Source organism: Oncorhynchus masou, chromosome 25, assembly GCF_036934945.1.
Source record: "Oncorhynchus masou masou isolate Uvic2021 chromosome 25, UVic_Omas_1.1, whole genome shotgun sequence".
Lineage (NCBI taxonomy): Eukaryota > Metazoa > Chordata > Actinopteri > Salmoniformes > Salmonidae > Oncorhynchus > Oncorhynchus masou.
In genome coordinates, this window is record NC_088236.1 from 32,152,629 (window position 1) to 32,168,857 (window position 16,229).

At 42.4% G+C, this 16,229-nt stretch overlaps 1 protein-coding gene across 3 annotated transcripts; it reads left to right on the forward strand.

Annotated features, from left to right (window-relative positions):
* The first annotated feature begins 8,761 nt into the window (after window positions 1–8,761).
* Window positions 8,762–15,489, forward strand: klhl22 (kelch-like family member 22). Of its 3 annotated transcripts, none has more exons than XM_064937376.1 (8): window positions 8,762–8,867; window positions 9,904–10,199; window positions 10,309–10,474; window positions 10,562–10,873; window positions 11,169–11,578; window positions 12,564–12,756; window positions 13,062–13,295; window positions 13,414–15,489. In XM_064937376.1, the coding sequence occupies exons 2-8, from the start codon at window positions 9,979–9,981 to the stop codon at window positions 13,741–13,743; spliced, it is 1,866 nt and encodes a 621-aa protein (XP_064793448.1). In that variant the 5' UTR covers window positions 8,762–8,867; window positions 9,904–9,978; the 3' UTR covers window positions 13,744–15,489. The 3 variants fall into 3 exon arrangements, with proteins under 3 accessions (XP_064793448.1, XP_064793446.1, XP_064793447.1); XM_064937374.1 differs by lacking the exon at window positions 8,762–8,867 and adding an exon at window positions 9,212–9,275; XM_064937375.1 differs by lacking the exon at window positions 8,762–8,867 and adding an exon at window positions 9,243–9,325.
* The last annotated feature ends 740 nt before the right edge of the window (window positions 15,490–16,229 follow it).

The window sequence follows — 16,229 nt, forward strand, 5'->3', positions numbered from 1 at the left end:
GTGAATATATTCACCATGAGCCATCAAGCTTGTTGTTGTTGGAAGAAGTGTTTGTGCATTCTTACATTCGATGGCTCTGATCTTTACATTTGCCCCTCTCCTGGCTTTAACTCTGCCGTGAGTCATGGAAATGTCCTAGCCTTTCCAAAGCTGACACTAACCTCTGCTACTGACCTCTAAGCTAACCAAAGGAGCACACACAGCAGAGAGACTAAGACAGCAGTACTGTTATTTCTATCATCTGGAGCCTGTGAGCTGCCATAGTTCTGCATGATGGCTTGTGTCAAAAACACTCAGGTCAGACATTGTTTCAAATATTTACTTGAACTGACTCTTTGTGAATTTAGTTTAAAGAGATAAGTAATTCCAATAGTTTAAACACGGAACAAAAAACTGTAAATGTTTTTTTAAACAGATACCATAGCTATTTCCAGAAGAATACCCGTGATAAACAGAAGTTGTTTTTACACAATGATTTATGACAATGACAAATGTAGAAAATGCATCTGTCCAAATCAAGACTGATATGGCCCAGTAAAAGAGGAGGAAAAGCCCACAGTTTATAACTTGGAGGGAGAGAATTATGTATTACTCGGAGAAAGCCAGCTGAGACAGAGTAGGCTTCATCAAACACCAGTCCTCTGAGCTGTTGTATTATAGGATGTCATTGTGGAGGAGAATTGATTGCACATTCATAATCACCGAGCAGCCATACTTCAGTCTCTACCCAACCATTCCTCTGATTTACACCACCACAGGGAAGAAAATTGGTCCATTGTAAAGCATATTGTGCTCTGTTTATTCATTCCAATCATTCCACTTCGTGAAACAAATCAGCACTAGACTAGGCCTATTTGCTAAAATCATCAGTGGACCAGGTCAATGACTTTCAAATATGGATCCTCAGCACAGGAGGTTGGTGGCACCTTAATTGGGGAGAACAGGCTCGTAATGGCTAGAGCAGAATAAGTGGAATGGTATCAAATACATGAAACAAAGATGCCATTCCATTGACTCTATTTCAGCCATTATTATGAGCGGTCCTACCCCCAACAATCTCCACTGATCTTCAGATACACAAGACTTTACAACATTTAAAAGTAGAGATGGTTGGCGGGGGTTCAGTGACTGATTGATACTGAACATGGGTTCTAATGTACAGTAATACTGGGTCCTTATGCCAACTCTCCTATACATGGGTGACTAGTTTGCATGGAAACCATCTTCTATGGCTTGAAGACTGTCTGTGAATGGCAGTGCTGGTACCCACCTGTCCTGTGCTAATCAGTTGTATTGTCCACAGATCTGCCAGTTCCTCAGACTTCACAGTCATACTGAAATATAGTAGCACCATGTTGTAGAGGAAAGCACGGTTGGTTCACCCGCCTTTCAACAAGCCTTAGTAATACACCTCATTACTTTCTATTGTATGTTTAACTGGCAGGTGATGCTGCAGACTCCTCTACTATTTTCTCCAGAACTCGTAAAGTCTTGAGGACCTGATGATAGCAATACAATACTATTTTGACAGACAATCATTATGTGAAATTGATCATTTTCTTTGCATGCCGTAGTTGCCTATTATGAATAGATTAACTTTCTGGGGTGTTTTCTCAGACACAGATTAATCCTAATCCTGGACTAAAAAGTGGGATCAATGGTGATTCTCCATTAAAAATGCTTTTTTTGTCCTGGATTAGGCTTAATCTGTGTCCTGGAAACCATCCCTTTATTTCCAGAATTTACACTTAGTGAACAGTGACAGACACTTCACAGATTTACAGTCTCTATAGCGCCATTATATTCTTATACCGTAACTTTGTTAAATAATCCAATTTTCTGATTGGCTGAAGGGCATTCTATACAGTAGGTGTTCATTATCCACATGGTTGCAAGAGATAAGCTCTGGAGTAGTTCCAGCAGAAAAGGATGAACATTTTGCAAAGCAATTGGCAGTTAATAGCTCAAACAGTGGCTTATTTTGTTGGAAAGCATCTGCCAAATAAATAGCCTTGAAGTTGAATGTAATTGATTTCTGGCTCACTGTTCCTATAGCTTTCACTTGTACAGTTATTTTCCAACAACAACTGCATCTGTACACAAGCTGAACTGCCCTTCCTAACAACTGATTATATTTTTACCAGCTTGGTTGGACTGTACTCTCATTAATGACTCTGCCAGACATGTGACCTTGAGACAGGACCGACAACAACAACCTGTCCACATTCTCACAAGTCAAATAAAACAATAAGATGAGAGGTTGCCAAACGCCATGATAACATTAGAGTCCTCTCCTCGGTCTAGTAGTCTGACTTTCAGAATGACTTTATTTTGCTGAAGTGGTTGACACAGCCATGCCAGGACCAATGTCAACCTATATAATTCTAAAGTAATTATTCAAGCACTGTTCAATCAACCACCTGTGAGGCAGGCAGATCCATTCAGTGGAGCTGCATCAGCTTCACCTTTCAGTTTCAATTTAATCAGCTTAACATAATTTATTAATGTGACATGGATTTCTGTGGGCCAACTCAAGCCATCTCAAATCTATGAATAACATCTATCACATTGCCTGTGGGTCTATTGGCTGGAATATTGGTTGACAGGATACTTTGCAATGCCCTCTGTTACCTCTGGCCTCTCTTCCTACAACTATAGATGGTGACACAGAAGACTGTGTCAAGCTGTTACAGTGAGAGGATGAGAGGGTGGTGATGAGAACCAGTGTGCTGATAAGATTGAAGACCACCAACAATTGAAGACCACCAACGTGTATGGTGTTGTGTACCGTGCTGTACAAAAATAAAATTAAGGTGTCATTATTTCAAACCAGTGAGCATTTAATAAGCATAACTGTTTACATGTAGCATACAATGTTTGTGCTTCCTGATACAGCAAACCTTTGGATTGCCATCCATCTTTGTAAACCACAGAGCGTAGTCAGAGGCTGAACATAATGAGCCAACATTTCACAATCAGGATGAATGGAGCAATGGTTATCTTTGGAAAATACATTATGAATGTCTCTTTGTGAAACATCATTTGTTCTAATTTCACTGCAAGATAACCTGACAATTGACACACAGACAAACAGATTACAATTGCCTCATGTTGACAAAATCATGTACCCTTCTGTCATTGGTGATTCTGTTCCTGATTAAACAATGGTTTAATTTTACCAGTGTACTAACTCTCTCGCATAGCACACAAGAATAGGACATAGGACGGAGTATAAATAGCATTATGTCTGGGAAAGCAATGGCATAATCAAGGCCATGGGAAAGTGAATGGTAATACAACTGATAAGAGCTGTGATTACATTGATACATGCTTAAATTAAGAATAAAGTAAGCATAGGGACATGTGCTAAAGAAAGAAATATACCAGATGAGGACTGTTTGAGGGTTAGAACTAAATGATGGATCATGCCAAATCAGTTGGAAAATGTCTGTCTCACATGTCAGGAAACAATGTAAACTGTATGCAAATGAAAGCTTCCCCAGAAGATGAATGAGATTGTAAAACCAAAGCAATAATACCTTGATACAACAGGACAAGCAGCCTTAGGAAACATCTGTATGAGCTTGTGCAGAGCTTTCATTATCAAGCTAGAACAACCTACAATGTCTAAACAGTTTGATAAACTCTTTCTGAAATTAAAAGTATTTATTTACATTTGTGGTCCAACATACAGTATGACTAAAACATTGACTATGACTATTGATATTTCACTTATGAATTCAGATTGTGTATAGGCGATATTGTTAATCATTATCATTATAAACATTGCATTGACTGACCATGACCACTGACTGACCATTTGAATAAAACATACATAAATCTCTCTCCAGTTACATTGATCAGTAAAATGGAGATTACAGAGCATATCTTTCATGAGACATTGAGGATGTGACATATATAGATTGAACATTTAGCTCTGTGGGAAGTTGATGAGATGACGTTTTCGTCTTTTGAGCTTCTAGTCATGAAAACTATGCAGCCTACTCAATCACTTTTTATAGCTACTGTTTACAGGCCTCCTGGGCCATATACAGCGTTCCTCACTGAGTTCCCTGAATTCCTATCGGACCTTGTAGTCATAGCAGATAATATTCTAATCTTTGGTGACTTTAATATTCACATGGAAAAGTCCACAGACCCACTCCAAAAGGCTTTCGGAGCCATCATCGACTCAGTGGGTTTTGTCCAACATGTCTCTGGACCCACTCACTGTCACAGTCATATGCTGGACCTAGTTTTGTCCCATGGAATAAATGTTGTGGATCTTAATGTTTTTCCTCATAATCCTGGACTATCGGACCACCATTTTATTACGTTTGCAATTGCAACAAATAATCTGCTCAGACCCCAACCAAGGAACATCAAAAGTCGTGCTATAAATTCACAGACAACACAAAGATTCCTTGATGTCCTTCCAGATTCCCTCTGTCTACCCAATGACACCAGAGGACAAAAATCAGTTAACCACCTAACTGAGGAACTCAATTTAACCTTGCGCAATACCCTAGATACAGTTGCACCCCTAAAAACTAAAAACATTTCTCATAAGAAACTAGCTCCCTGGTACACAGAAAATACCCGAGCTCTGAAGCAAGCTTCCAGAAAATTGGAACGGAAATGGCGTCACACCAAACTGGAAGTCTTCCGTCTAGCTTGGAAAGACAGCACCGTGCAGTACCGAAGAGCCCTTACTGCTGCTCGATCATCCTATTTTTCTAACTTAATTGAGGAAAATAAGAACAATCCGAAATTCCTTTTTGATACTGTCGCAAAGCTAACTAAAAAGCAGCATTCCCCAAGAGAGGATGACTTTCACTTTAGCAGTGATAAATTCATGAACTTCTTTGAGGAAAAAATTATGATTATTAGAAAGCAAATTACAGACTCCTCTTTAAATCTGCATATTCCTTCAAAGCTCAGTTGTCCTGAGTCTGCACAACTCTGCCTGGACCTAGGATCAAGAGAGACGCTCAAGTGTTTTAGTACTATATCTCTTGACACAATGATGAAAATAATCATGGCCCCTCTAAACCTTCAAGCTGCATACTGGACCCTATTCCAACTAAACTACTAAAAGAGCTGCTTCCTGTGCTTGGCCCTCCTATGTTGAACATAATAAACGGCTCTCTATCCACCGGATGTGTACCAAACTCACTAAAAGTGGCAGTAATAAAGCCTCTCTTGAAAAAGCCAAACCTTGACCCAGAAAATATAAAAAACTATCGGCCTATATCGAATCTTCCATTCCTCTCAAAAATCTTAGAAAAGGCTGTTGCGCAGCAACCCACTGCCTTCCTGAAGACAAACAATGTATACGAAATGCTTCAGTCTAGTTTTAGACCCCATCATAGCACTGAGACGGCACTTGTGAAGGTGGTAAATGACATTTTAATGGCATCGGACCGAGGCTCTGCATCTGTCCTCGTGCTCCTAGACCTTAGTGTTGCTTTTGATACCATCGATCACCACATTCTTTTGGAGAGATTGGAAACCCAAATTGGTCTACACAGACAAGTTCTGGCATGGTTTAGATCTTATCTGTCGGAAAGATATCAGTTTGTCTCTGTGAATGGTTTGTCCTCTGACAAATCAACTGTAAAATTCGGTGTTCCTCAAGGTTCCGTTTTAGGACCACTATTGTTTTCACTATATATTTTACCTCTTGGGGATGTTATTCGAAAACATAATGTTAACTTTCACTGCTATGCGGATGACACACAGCTGTACATTTCAATGAAACATGGTGAAGCCCCAAAATTGCCCTTGCTAGAAGCATGAAACTTTCTGTCCAAAAATTATGCAGAAAAATTAATCCATGCTTTTGTCACTTCTAGGTTAGACTACTGCAATGCTCTACTTTCCGGCTACCCGGATAAAGCACTAAATAAACTTCAGTTAGTGCTAAATACGGCTGCTAGAATCCTGACTAGAACCAAAAAATTGATCATATTACTCCAGTGCTAGCCTCTCTACACTGGCTTCCTGTCAAAGCAAGGGCTGATTTCAAGGTTTTACTGCTAACCTACAAAGCATTACATGGGCTTGCTCCTACCTATCTCTCTGATTTGGTCCTGCCGTACATACCTACACGTACGCTACGGTCACAAGACGCAGGCCTCCTAATTGTCCCTAGAATTTCTAAGCAAACAGCTGGAGGCAGGGCTTTCTCCTATAGAGCTCCATTTTTATGGAACGGTCTGCCTACCCATGTCAGAGACGCAAACTCGGTCTCAACCTTTAAGTCTTTACTGAAGACTCATCTCTTCAGTGGGTCATATGATTGAGTGTAGTCTGGCCCAGGAGTGGGAAGGTGAACGGAAAGGCTCTGGAGCAACGAACCACCCTTGCTGTCTCTGCCTGGCCGGTTCCCCTCTTTCCACTGGGATTCTCTGCCTCTAACCCTATTACAGGGGCTGAGTCACTGGCTTACTGGGGCTCTCTCATGCCGTCCCTGGAAGGGGTGCGTCACCTGAGTGGGTTGATCCACTGATGTGGTCATCCTGTCTGGGTTGGCATCCCCCCCCCCCTTGGGTTGTGCCATGGCGGAGATCTTTGCGGGCTATACTCAGCTTTGTCTCAGGATGGTAAGTTGGTGGTTGAAGATATCCCTCTAGTGGTGTGGGGGCTGTGCTTTGGCAAAGTGGGTGGGGTTATCCTTCCTGTTTGGCCCTGTCCGGGGGTGTCCTCGGATGGGGCCACAGTGTCTCCTGACCCCTCCTGTCTCAGCCTCCAGTATTTATGCTGCAGTAGTTTATGTGTCGGGGGGCTGGGGTCAGTTTGTTATATCTGGAGTACTTCTCCTGTCCAATTCGGTGTCCTGTGTGAATCTAAGTGTGCGTTCTCTAATTCTCTCCTTCTCTCTCTCGGAGGACCTGAGCCCTAGGACCATGCCCCAGGACTACCTGACATGATGACTCCTTGCTGTCCCCAGTCCACCTGGCCGTGCTGCTGCTCCAGTTTCAACTGTTCTGCCTTATTATTATTATTCGACCATGCTGGTCATTTATGAACATTTGAACATCTTGGCCATGTTCTGTTATAATCTCTACCCGGCACAGCCAGAAGAGGACTGGCCACCCCACATAGCCTGGTTCCTCTCTAGGTTTCTTCCTAGGTTTTGGCCTTTCTAGGGAGTTTTTCCTAACCACCGTGCTTCTACACCTGCATTGCTTGCTGTTTGGGGTTTTAGGCTGGGTTTCTGTACAGCACTTTGAGATATCAGCTGATGTACGAAGGGCTATATAAATAAATTTGATTTGATGAGATCTCAAGGGATATAGTCTGGACTCTGGATGTGAAATAGAAATGGCAACTTCTGTCTTGAATCCAATGGAGGCAGCTGGGAACATTGGTATTCATAACACAGTAAACATGGATGTGAATATCATTTGCCATACAAAGTTGCCAGGTTGATTACAGTCCACAATAACTGTACCACCATATTTGCTGTAAGCAACGGGTTCTTTCTTTGGAAATGATCTAGCTAAATGTCAGTTTTTCTCTTTCTTTAAATTACATTTGTAACAAAAACATGAGTTAAATCCAAAAGTTCACTCCAACAGACTTCCATCATGTGATCATAAAAAGCATGTCATTCTGTGAACATTTCTGTGGAAATTCTCCAGTAAATGGGTAGAATCTCAAAAATTCCCTGTCTAAAATAGAGCCATTGGGTGCGTTGGAGGGGATCACTTTTGTCAAGACGTTGACCATCGTCGGTCGCCACCTTTCAGAGTGTGTTGCATTATGGACAAAAAAATGGGTCCGACCTACGACTACTCGTCGACTGTATGAACTTTATAAAAATCATGTGATCAAAGGTCATGCAGGTTCTGATGAAGTCACCTTCAAGTCGCTACAACGCAGCCATCAGCTGCATTATGGGATGTACTATTTGTCAACCAATCATTAGAGTGTTTTTTAGGGACGGGCATTCCAAGTCTTTTCAATGAGCTGGGTCTTTTGGATACGTTCACCTAAAAGAGTAGTTCATTTGGCTCCTAAACGGGTCTTCGTTCAGTAGTGCATAGAAATGGATGAAAAAAACAAACATGAAAAATGAGTCGCTCTCCTCACTACCTATTGTTCCTGCAGTGAGGAATTAACATCTTCACAGAAAGTTTTTCCAATTTATCCACAGATAATCGTCCGGAGGTCAAAAAGCAGTAGTAGCTGTATGGAAATCAGGGAGCCAAATGAATGGCTCTTTTCCGGATGTTGACCAAAAAGATCCATTCAAAATGAGCAGTTGGTTTTTGTTTGAAGCATGTGAACTTGGCCAAAAACGTGACTGAAACAGGAACAAACTTTCCCCGGATTCTGAAGCTACAAGGTATACAAATCATCTCTAACCAATAAATTGTACACACATTGTTTTCAGTTTGTGGTATGGGGTGATAAAGTTTATTTCGACATTTCTAAAGAAGCAGTTTGAGGTTTGCTGTTGGAAAATCACTAGTGTCCCACTTTCGGCAGTCACAGATGCAGCTCCCCTTGACTTCACTGACAATTTTTGTCTAAGCTTAATGCTCGAACACACCCATTGACATGAACACAGGGTTGATAGAGAGGACATTTGTTTGAGGAAAGAGCGTCCTCTTCTGGTAAATCAACTAATGGGCATACGTTACATTTATTCCGCATCTGCCACATACAAGAAGTATATTTCCAGTAGGCTATCCGTTCTTTTATATCTCAGTGAGACACTCACATATTGTGTCGCTTAATTTACATTTCAGACAAGCCTACTCACATGACATAATACCCTGTATAGTGCACAGGTGACAGTCTCCCCTCAGTTTCTTTCACAACATTAGCACGAATCACTGTGAAATCCAGCACAATAGGTACGCTATGCATTATTTCTGTAAAACAAACATTTAAGATAGTCATGCTTTATCATCCACTGACATTAGTGCGCGCAGAAATAGCCTAGTGGTTAGAGCGTTGGACTAGTAACCGGAAGGTTGTGAGTTCAAACCCCCGAGCCGACAAGGTACAAATCTGTCGTTCTGCCCCTGAACAGGCAGTTAACCCACTGTTCCCAGGCCGTCATTGAAAAATAAGAATGTGTTCTTAACTGACTTGCCTGGTTAAATAAAGGTAAAAAATTAACTTGTAAGTCGCTCTGGATAAGAGCGTCTGCTAAATGACTTAAATGTAAATGTAAATGTAATATTGTAGACGGAAATGACCTCACACGAAATGGGCGCATGAATACCTGAAAGAAACAGTAAACACGGGTGGCTAGTTAGGTATTTTTTCTTTCTTTTTCCCCTAGTTATTTAACCACATTGTTCAAATGGTAATATTGCTTTAGTTTCAACTAATCGAAAGTGAAAACAACTTAACTATTTTTCAACCGACTTGCAATTGCAGAATAATGATATCGCAGAGTTGTGTTAATGTTAGCTAGCTAATTTAGCTTGCTGCTACGTTCGAAACGTCTGTTTTTTGAGAGTTCTGCTACACAGCGTGCTTGTGTAATAATGACTCATGAACTAGCTAGGTAGTATACAGTATATAACTAGACCATCTTTGGGTAGCTGTACCATTTGTCACGTGATGTCTGTTTATGTTAGTGTTGAGATGCGTATCGGAGAGGAATATCATAGGAATTCAATATAGCTAATATAAGAAGTAAATTATGTTATTCACTAGCTAGATAACTAGCTATTAACCTGGTGGACTGTCACACTACTATTACCAGTATAGTTCGTGATTTACATTCGTCTTGCTAGATCTTCAGATATGATTATAAATGGAAGAAGTATCTAGCATGATGTTGTGTGCATGGGGTGTTAGCTAGCTAGTTATGCAACTGTAGCTACATGATCGTGTTTATTTTTCCCTTTCATGTTTCATCTCACCCAACCACATCAGCATGTGAAACATCATGGGAAGAGTGAGTATTAGCTAGTACTAGTGTGCCTAATGTGAGACAAGGAATAATCAGCAATGGCCGATGATGGGGAGCTGAACCAAATGGGAAGCCCCACCAGCTCATCTGGCCAATGTGGCCGCCAGACATATCGAAGTTGTGCCCATTCCTGCAGCCTGTTGGATGGGCTGTTTGGCTTGAGGCAGGGTGGCATCCTGTTTGACGTAGTACTCATTGTGGAGGGCAAGCCCATCCAAGCCCATCGTATCCTCCTGGCTGCCGCATGTGACTACTTCAGGTAGGCCTGTCTGCCTGACACTACTTTCCATCTGCAAGACTTTAGGCAGTTCTCGTCTCGCTTTGGGGGGAGGCTTTTTCTCCCCTAACCCTGCCTGTGTTTTCTCCAGAGGGATGTTTGCTGGAGGTCTCAGAGAGACGCAGCTGACAGAGATTCCAGTGCATGGGGTGACCTACACTGCCATGACCAAACTTCTGGACTTCATCTACACATCGGAGCTTGAGTTAGACCTGGACAATGTGCAGGAGGTCCTGGTTGCTGCCACTCTTGTACAGGTATGTTCTTTTTTGTGTGTCCTTTGGATCAAAGTCATAGGTCTTGGGCTGTATTCCCCGGTGACCTTTGGATTTAATATTTTGTAGATTGAGGAGGTTATTGGCTTTTGCTGTGACTTCCTCTTTTCCTGGCTGGATGACAGCAACATCTTGGAAGTTGACAAGCTGGCTGATGTGTATGGGCTGCAGCAGCTGGGGGCCAAGGTGCACTCCTACATCCTGAGGAACATTCAGACGTTCTCTCGCACAGAGGTGTACCGCCAGCTTCCCCCAGAGAAGGTCCTCAGTGTGCTGAGCAGTGACGAGCTAGAGGTCAGCTCAGAGAACGAGGTGTACGAGGCAGCTTTGCACTACCACTACAGCCCAGAGCAGGTGGAGACAGACCAGGTGTCCCTCCAGGTAAGGCCAGCCGGTTAGTCAGCCACTCGCTTTGAGACATTTGAGGCTGTTTGCCCATGGTACTGCCGTATATCAGAAGCAGTAAAAGAATGCATGCCCTCCGCTGGCCATTTTGTATTACCTGAAAATCCAATAACTTTGAAAGCTGTTTCACGTTTGACCACCAGGCTTGTATAGATACATGGCTGGTGAATGGCACCATGATATCAGAGATTAACAAACTCAGATGGGCCTCTGTCTAGGGATGTGTGGAACAGACTGTTCTGCACCATTACTCATTCTCCCCCTCCCCCAGGACAATCTGAGGATGCTTGAGGCGGTGCGTTTCTGCCTCATGGACAAACAGGTGTTGCAGAGACTGTTTGGGCGGCTGAATCAGTGTCCACTGAAGGACTTTGTGGCAGCTGCACTGCGTTACCACGAGCAGGAGCTTTGGCAGCCCATCCTGCAGGGCCCCCTCACCCAGCCCCGTTCCAACTTCAACTGCATCCTTGGCTTCGGAGGTATGTTCTCCTCTGGCTCACTGACTGAGAGCGAAGAATTGTTCCAGGTCTATCACCCTAGCTGGGGTGAGTGGAGGACACTCACGGCTGCTCAAGCCCCCCGCATGTCCAACCAAGGTATCGCTGTGCTGAACAACTTTGTCTATCTGATTGGGGGAGACAAGAACACCAGCGGCTTTCGTGCAGAGACTCGCTGCTGGAGGTGAGACCCAATAGCATAGGCAGATCCACTCTAACAGAGTATGGATCTGATCATTAGGTCTGCTGTCATGATCTACTGTGTGATTCTCTTAACTATCTACCATACAGAGCAGAATGCAGTGTCTAACAATGAAAGTAGACACTGTATAGAAGTAAAACTGTATTCTACCCTACTTTGCAAAAAAGCAGTAACTGCTCATAGCGTGGAGAAAAATGCTTTCATTTACCTTAGTTTCACAGTAACTTTACTGCTAAAATGACCCCCATTTTCTCCAAAACACAATACAATAGAGGCAGGATACTTGTCCACATGATTAAGCATGTATTTAAAGTAGCAAAAATGACTAACTCAATTTCAACCAAATGAGCAGTTACTGCTTTTTTTGCTTGGTAGGGCAGTATTGGGGTGGCAAGTAGCCTAGTGGTTAGAGTGTTGGGCCAGTAACTGAAGGTTGCTAGATTGAATCCCCAAGCTGACAAGGTAAAAGTCTGTCATTCTGCCCCTGAACAAGGCAGTTAACCCAAGGCCGTCATTGTAAATAAGAATTTGTTCTTAACTGACTTGTCTAGTTAAATAAATAAAAATATATGCATTCCTATTATAAAAGAGTAGGCTACATGCATAACAACAGACGGGTGTCAGCTGAAAATGCCATCTGACTGATAAGTTGTTCTGTGTTGAGTTCCCTTGTAATTGAATTTGAACTCTAATTTGCTCAAAAAGGTCTGTTTACTGCTGACTTAATTTGTCCTTGGAACAGTCAGAAGTCTTGTTTTTTCTTTGGATTTAAATCGCTGCAGTTGAAACTTTGCAATAATTTTGCATGACAAATATCACAAAAATGCACTTTCAAAATATTACTAATTGCCAATTAATTAGCATTCCCCTTTTTGCCATTAATTAGCATGTCCTCTTTTTGACATTTGACATGAATTAATGAAAAGACGTGATATTTGATCTCAAGCACTCAGTCTCCTCCTCTTAGATATGACCCTCGCCACAACATCTGGTGCTCCATCAAGCCCCTGCAGCAGCAGCATGCAGACCACTGTGTGTGTGTGCTGGACGGACACATCTACGCTATTGGGGGGCGCGACTACAGCAATGAACTGGAGTGTGTAGAACGCTACGACCCACACACCAACACCTGGGAATATGTGGCAGCCCTCAAGAGAGAGGTACGATCACGTCATAAAGAGCAAAACCTCTAAGTATGCACTCACATTGTCCATAAGAGGGTGCTAGATATTCACTGATATCTATTTGTCAGTGTATCAAAGTATGGAGGGAGAAGGGGATTTATGAGGAACCTTCCCTTGAGATAAACAACAAATAGGACCAATTCACCATTTGTGAGAATAATCAAATAAATATGGATTTCCTCCCTGAATGAGCTATTCTTGATATTTCGTGGCCCTTTGTTCTTATTTTTTTAATGTTGTGCCAATCCTATGCCTGAATACTAGTCTAGTCTTCCCTCTAGGTGTATGCACACGCCGGAGCAGTCTTGGATGGCAAGATGTACGTCACTTGTGGGCGGCGGGGAATGGCGTACCTGAGCGAGACATACTGTTATGACCCCCAGCACAACCAGTGGGCAGAGTGTGCAGAGGGGCCGGTGGAGCGGGCATGGCATGGTATGGCTGCTGTCAATGGACGGGTCTATGTCATTGGTGGCAGCAATGATGAGCGCGGGTACCGCCGAGATGTTCTCCAGGTACCGTACCTCCACTTACCAATGGTATTCAAAGTGACTGAGCAACAGTTTGCAATGCAACAAAGGCTTGAGGTGTGAGATGTAAAGTAATGTACTAAGTTACTGGTCTCTTATCCAGGTGGCATGCTACAGCCCAGCAGGTAACTCTTGGTCTGTGATGACTCCTCTACCAGCTGGTCATGGGGAGCCTGGTGTGGCAGTACTCGGCAGCCTCATCTACATACTAGGTGGGCGCTCTCATGACAAGAGCAACCGTATGAAATACGTGCATGTGTATAACACAGAGGCAGACCTCTGGGAGAGTGGGACAGCATTCGAGGACCGTATCTCTGGCCTGGCAGCCTGCGTGGTGCTCCTCTCCCGTGCTGTGATTGATCAAGCCAAGAACTGGGAGCAGCGCACCAAGGCATCCTGGGAGGAGGTGGATTTGGACAACTCTGAGGACTGACTGACTGACGTGGTCCTGACTGTGGAGGAGGAGACTAGAGCGGTGTTCAGAGGTGGCATTGAACTGAATCTGAGGGGAATCTGTTATTTGCTGAATCTTTTATTTTGCATGCAAGGCTGAATGAATCCTTGTGGTATTTCCCTAGCTTGTTTGATACAGTGGTGATGGGAGTGTAGTCTCTCCCTGCATGTTGACCACGCTGAGTGCCTCTGAACCAAAGTGTTAACGAAAACCTTTTGCCTCTTTCTCTTGTGTTGTTGCTCCAACATCTGTACTTCTGTAGGCCTTCTCCCGTCTTTGCAGCTTGCCCTCACTTTGACCTGAAGACGTTTCTGCGTGTGTGTCTGCCAGATTGACAGATTAAGGTGACTTTACCACTTTGGTCTATCACTACTGTTCCCCCTTTACTTTATACAAAGAGGAGAAGAAAGAAATAGCCTTTTTTTGGAACACTTCCTCCACAAAATCATACAAATGTTTCACAGCTCTTCAACTTAACATTACAACCAGTTCAAATGAGGCACAGAGGGATATTCATTGACTATGCAATAATTTGATGAGGAGGAGTACTCAAATGATCACGGTTAACAAAATCTAGTTTAGTTTGACATTTTAGACCAAATAATAACCTTTGCTTTTACAGTATCATTAGATATATAATATTTAATTTGTTTAATGTTGCACTTGTGAAGGAAACAGGCCATTAATCTGCCAGCTTGGAAACCGAAACTGTTTTGTCTAGTTCTGTTGAGCTGGATTCATGGTTTATGTTCCAATATTGGCCCTTATAACCACTGCTTATTACTATGATATCATGAGAATGGCATTTACTCATCATGAACTTAAAATGAATAATGATTAATTTGTCTTATTTCCACACTGTGCCTTGCTTTCTCTGTTACACTTAAGACAGGGTTTCCTGTTTGGTTAGAAATGGGCCTTTAATAATGTGTCTCTTCTATCACAGTTTATCAAATTGTTGTTGAGGAAAGAAGTCACTAATTGTTGACAGTGGATTAGAATAAAGATGTAGTAAACATGTGATTATACTACAGTTGGTACACATGAAATCATCCAGAATATTTTACCCTGCATCTCCGTAATAAAAACAAGATCATATTCTAAACCCCAAGACAACCGTTTGCCTATATATGTGAGTTTTTACAGAGCCGCAAATAATTGTTGAGTGATTTAGTGAATAATTACTACTAATTTGTGTAGTAATCATTTATTTATTTGCAATTTCCTTTATGTCCAAAGGAATTCCTCTATATACTGAGATTTACATGGTATTGACCAGGCCTGAGTGGTTGTCTGTCCTCTCAAGGTGGTTGTTGTTGCCTATATCCTTCATCCCTCCCAGTCTCAGCTAGTTCCTCTCCATTTGGTCCTATAGCCCATTGACTTTATGAAGCTTGACTGCTGCTTTCTTCTCCAAGGCTGTTTCATCTGTAAACCCCCATCATCCCCCAGTCAGTTCCCCCCTCTTTATTTCACACTGTCATGCCAGTCCCTGGTGTGTCGTTTTGGTCTGCTGATGTGCCCTCTTGTTTTGGACATCCAGCTCAGCTCGCATAAACTGCTACGTTTTCATGGTGTCCATAAACAGCAATCTATTCATTCTGACACCACTGACCACCTGGGGAATAATGAAGACATATGTCACGTATTTGGCATTGTCAGAGAGAGCTGAGGCCTTTACACACTTTAGAGTTAAGGTCGATTTAGAGCTCTTTGCTTGTCCATTATTAGAGCTATTAAAATGCTGAAATTTCCTGGGTGGTGCTGTCTTGAACCGTTTATGCAGAGTGGAATGTTGGACGTGAGTGTCTTGGGGGTTGTTACATAAGATAAGTGTTTGTGCTCTGAGCTCTGTCCTGTCCTACTGCTGGTGATGAAAAATGAAGGTTGGGACAGACCTGGGGAGGCAGTTCTGCACTTGAAAAGGGTCCTGCTGACCATTTGACATCTGTCAGGGGAGGAAATGGGCCGGGCCTAAGTCCAACCCCCAGAACATCACACTCCTCCACCCAGTTAGGTCATGTTGGTGAGCATGCATGGATGTAAACTATCAGCACTAACATCAGCATGTATTCGGATTATCTCAGTCGACTATACAGCATGTGTTCTGTATGACCGTTCATTGATATCTGTTTGGCTGTAGAAATGGGCACAGTATTTAGATTATAGTCCAATAAGACAAATGCCCGATCAGTTATTTAACATCACAGATGTTGCTTGCTATTCTAATATTATTTGTAAAATGAGAACACTGGGGGAGTAATTCTTTGTGGTGATTTGGGTCACAGTTATGCAACACTGGGTCACTTTGTTTTCCACTGCACTTCCTATGAACTCTGGTTATTGAACCTAAAACATTGTGTATTTTGACTTCCAAGTTAATTTTCATCATGTTAAACCAATTTAATATTTTGAAGGGGTTCTTAAATCAGTATTTGTTTTTAATTCCAGTAGCGGTACATACC

Bases quoted from the DNA above. Each gene is read 5' to 3' on its own strand.
- klhl22 (XM_064937376.1), top strand. From the start codon at position 9,979: ATGGCCGATGATGGGGAGCTGAACCAAATGGGAAGCCCCACCAGCTCA. The intron at 10,200-10,308 runs GTAGGCCTGTCT...TGTTTTCTCCAG, and splicing joins GCCGCATGTGACTACTTCAG to AGGGATGTTTGCTGGAGGTC. The intron at 13,296-13,413 runs GTACCGTACCTC...TCTCTTATCCAG, and splicing joins ACCGCCGAGATGTTCTCCAG to GTGGCATGCTACAGCCCAGC.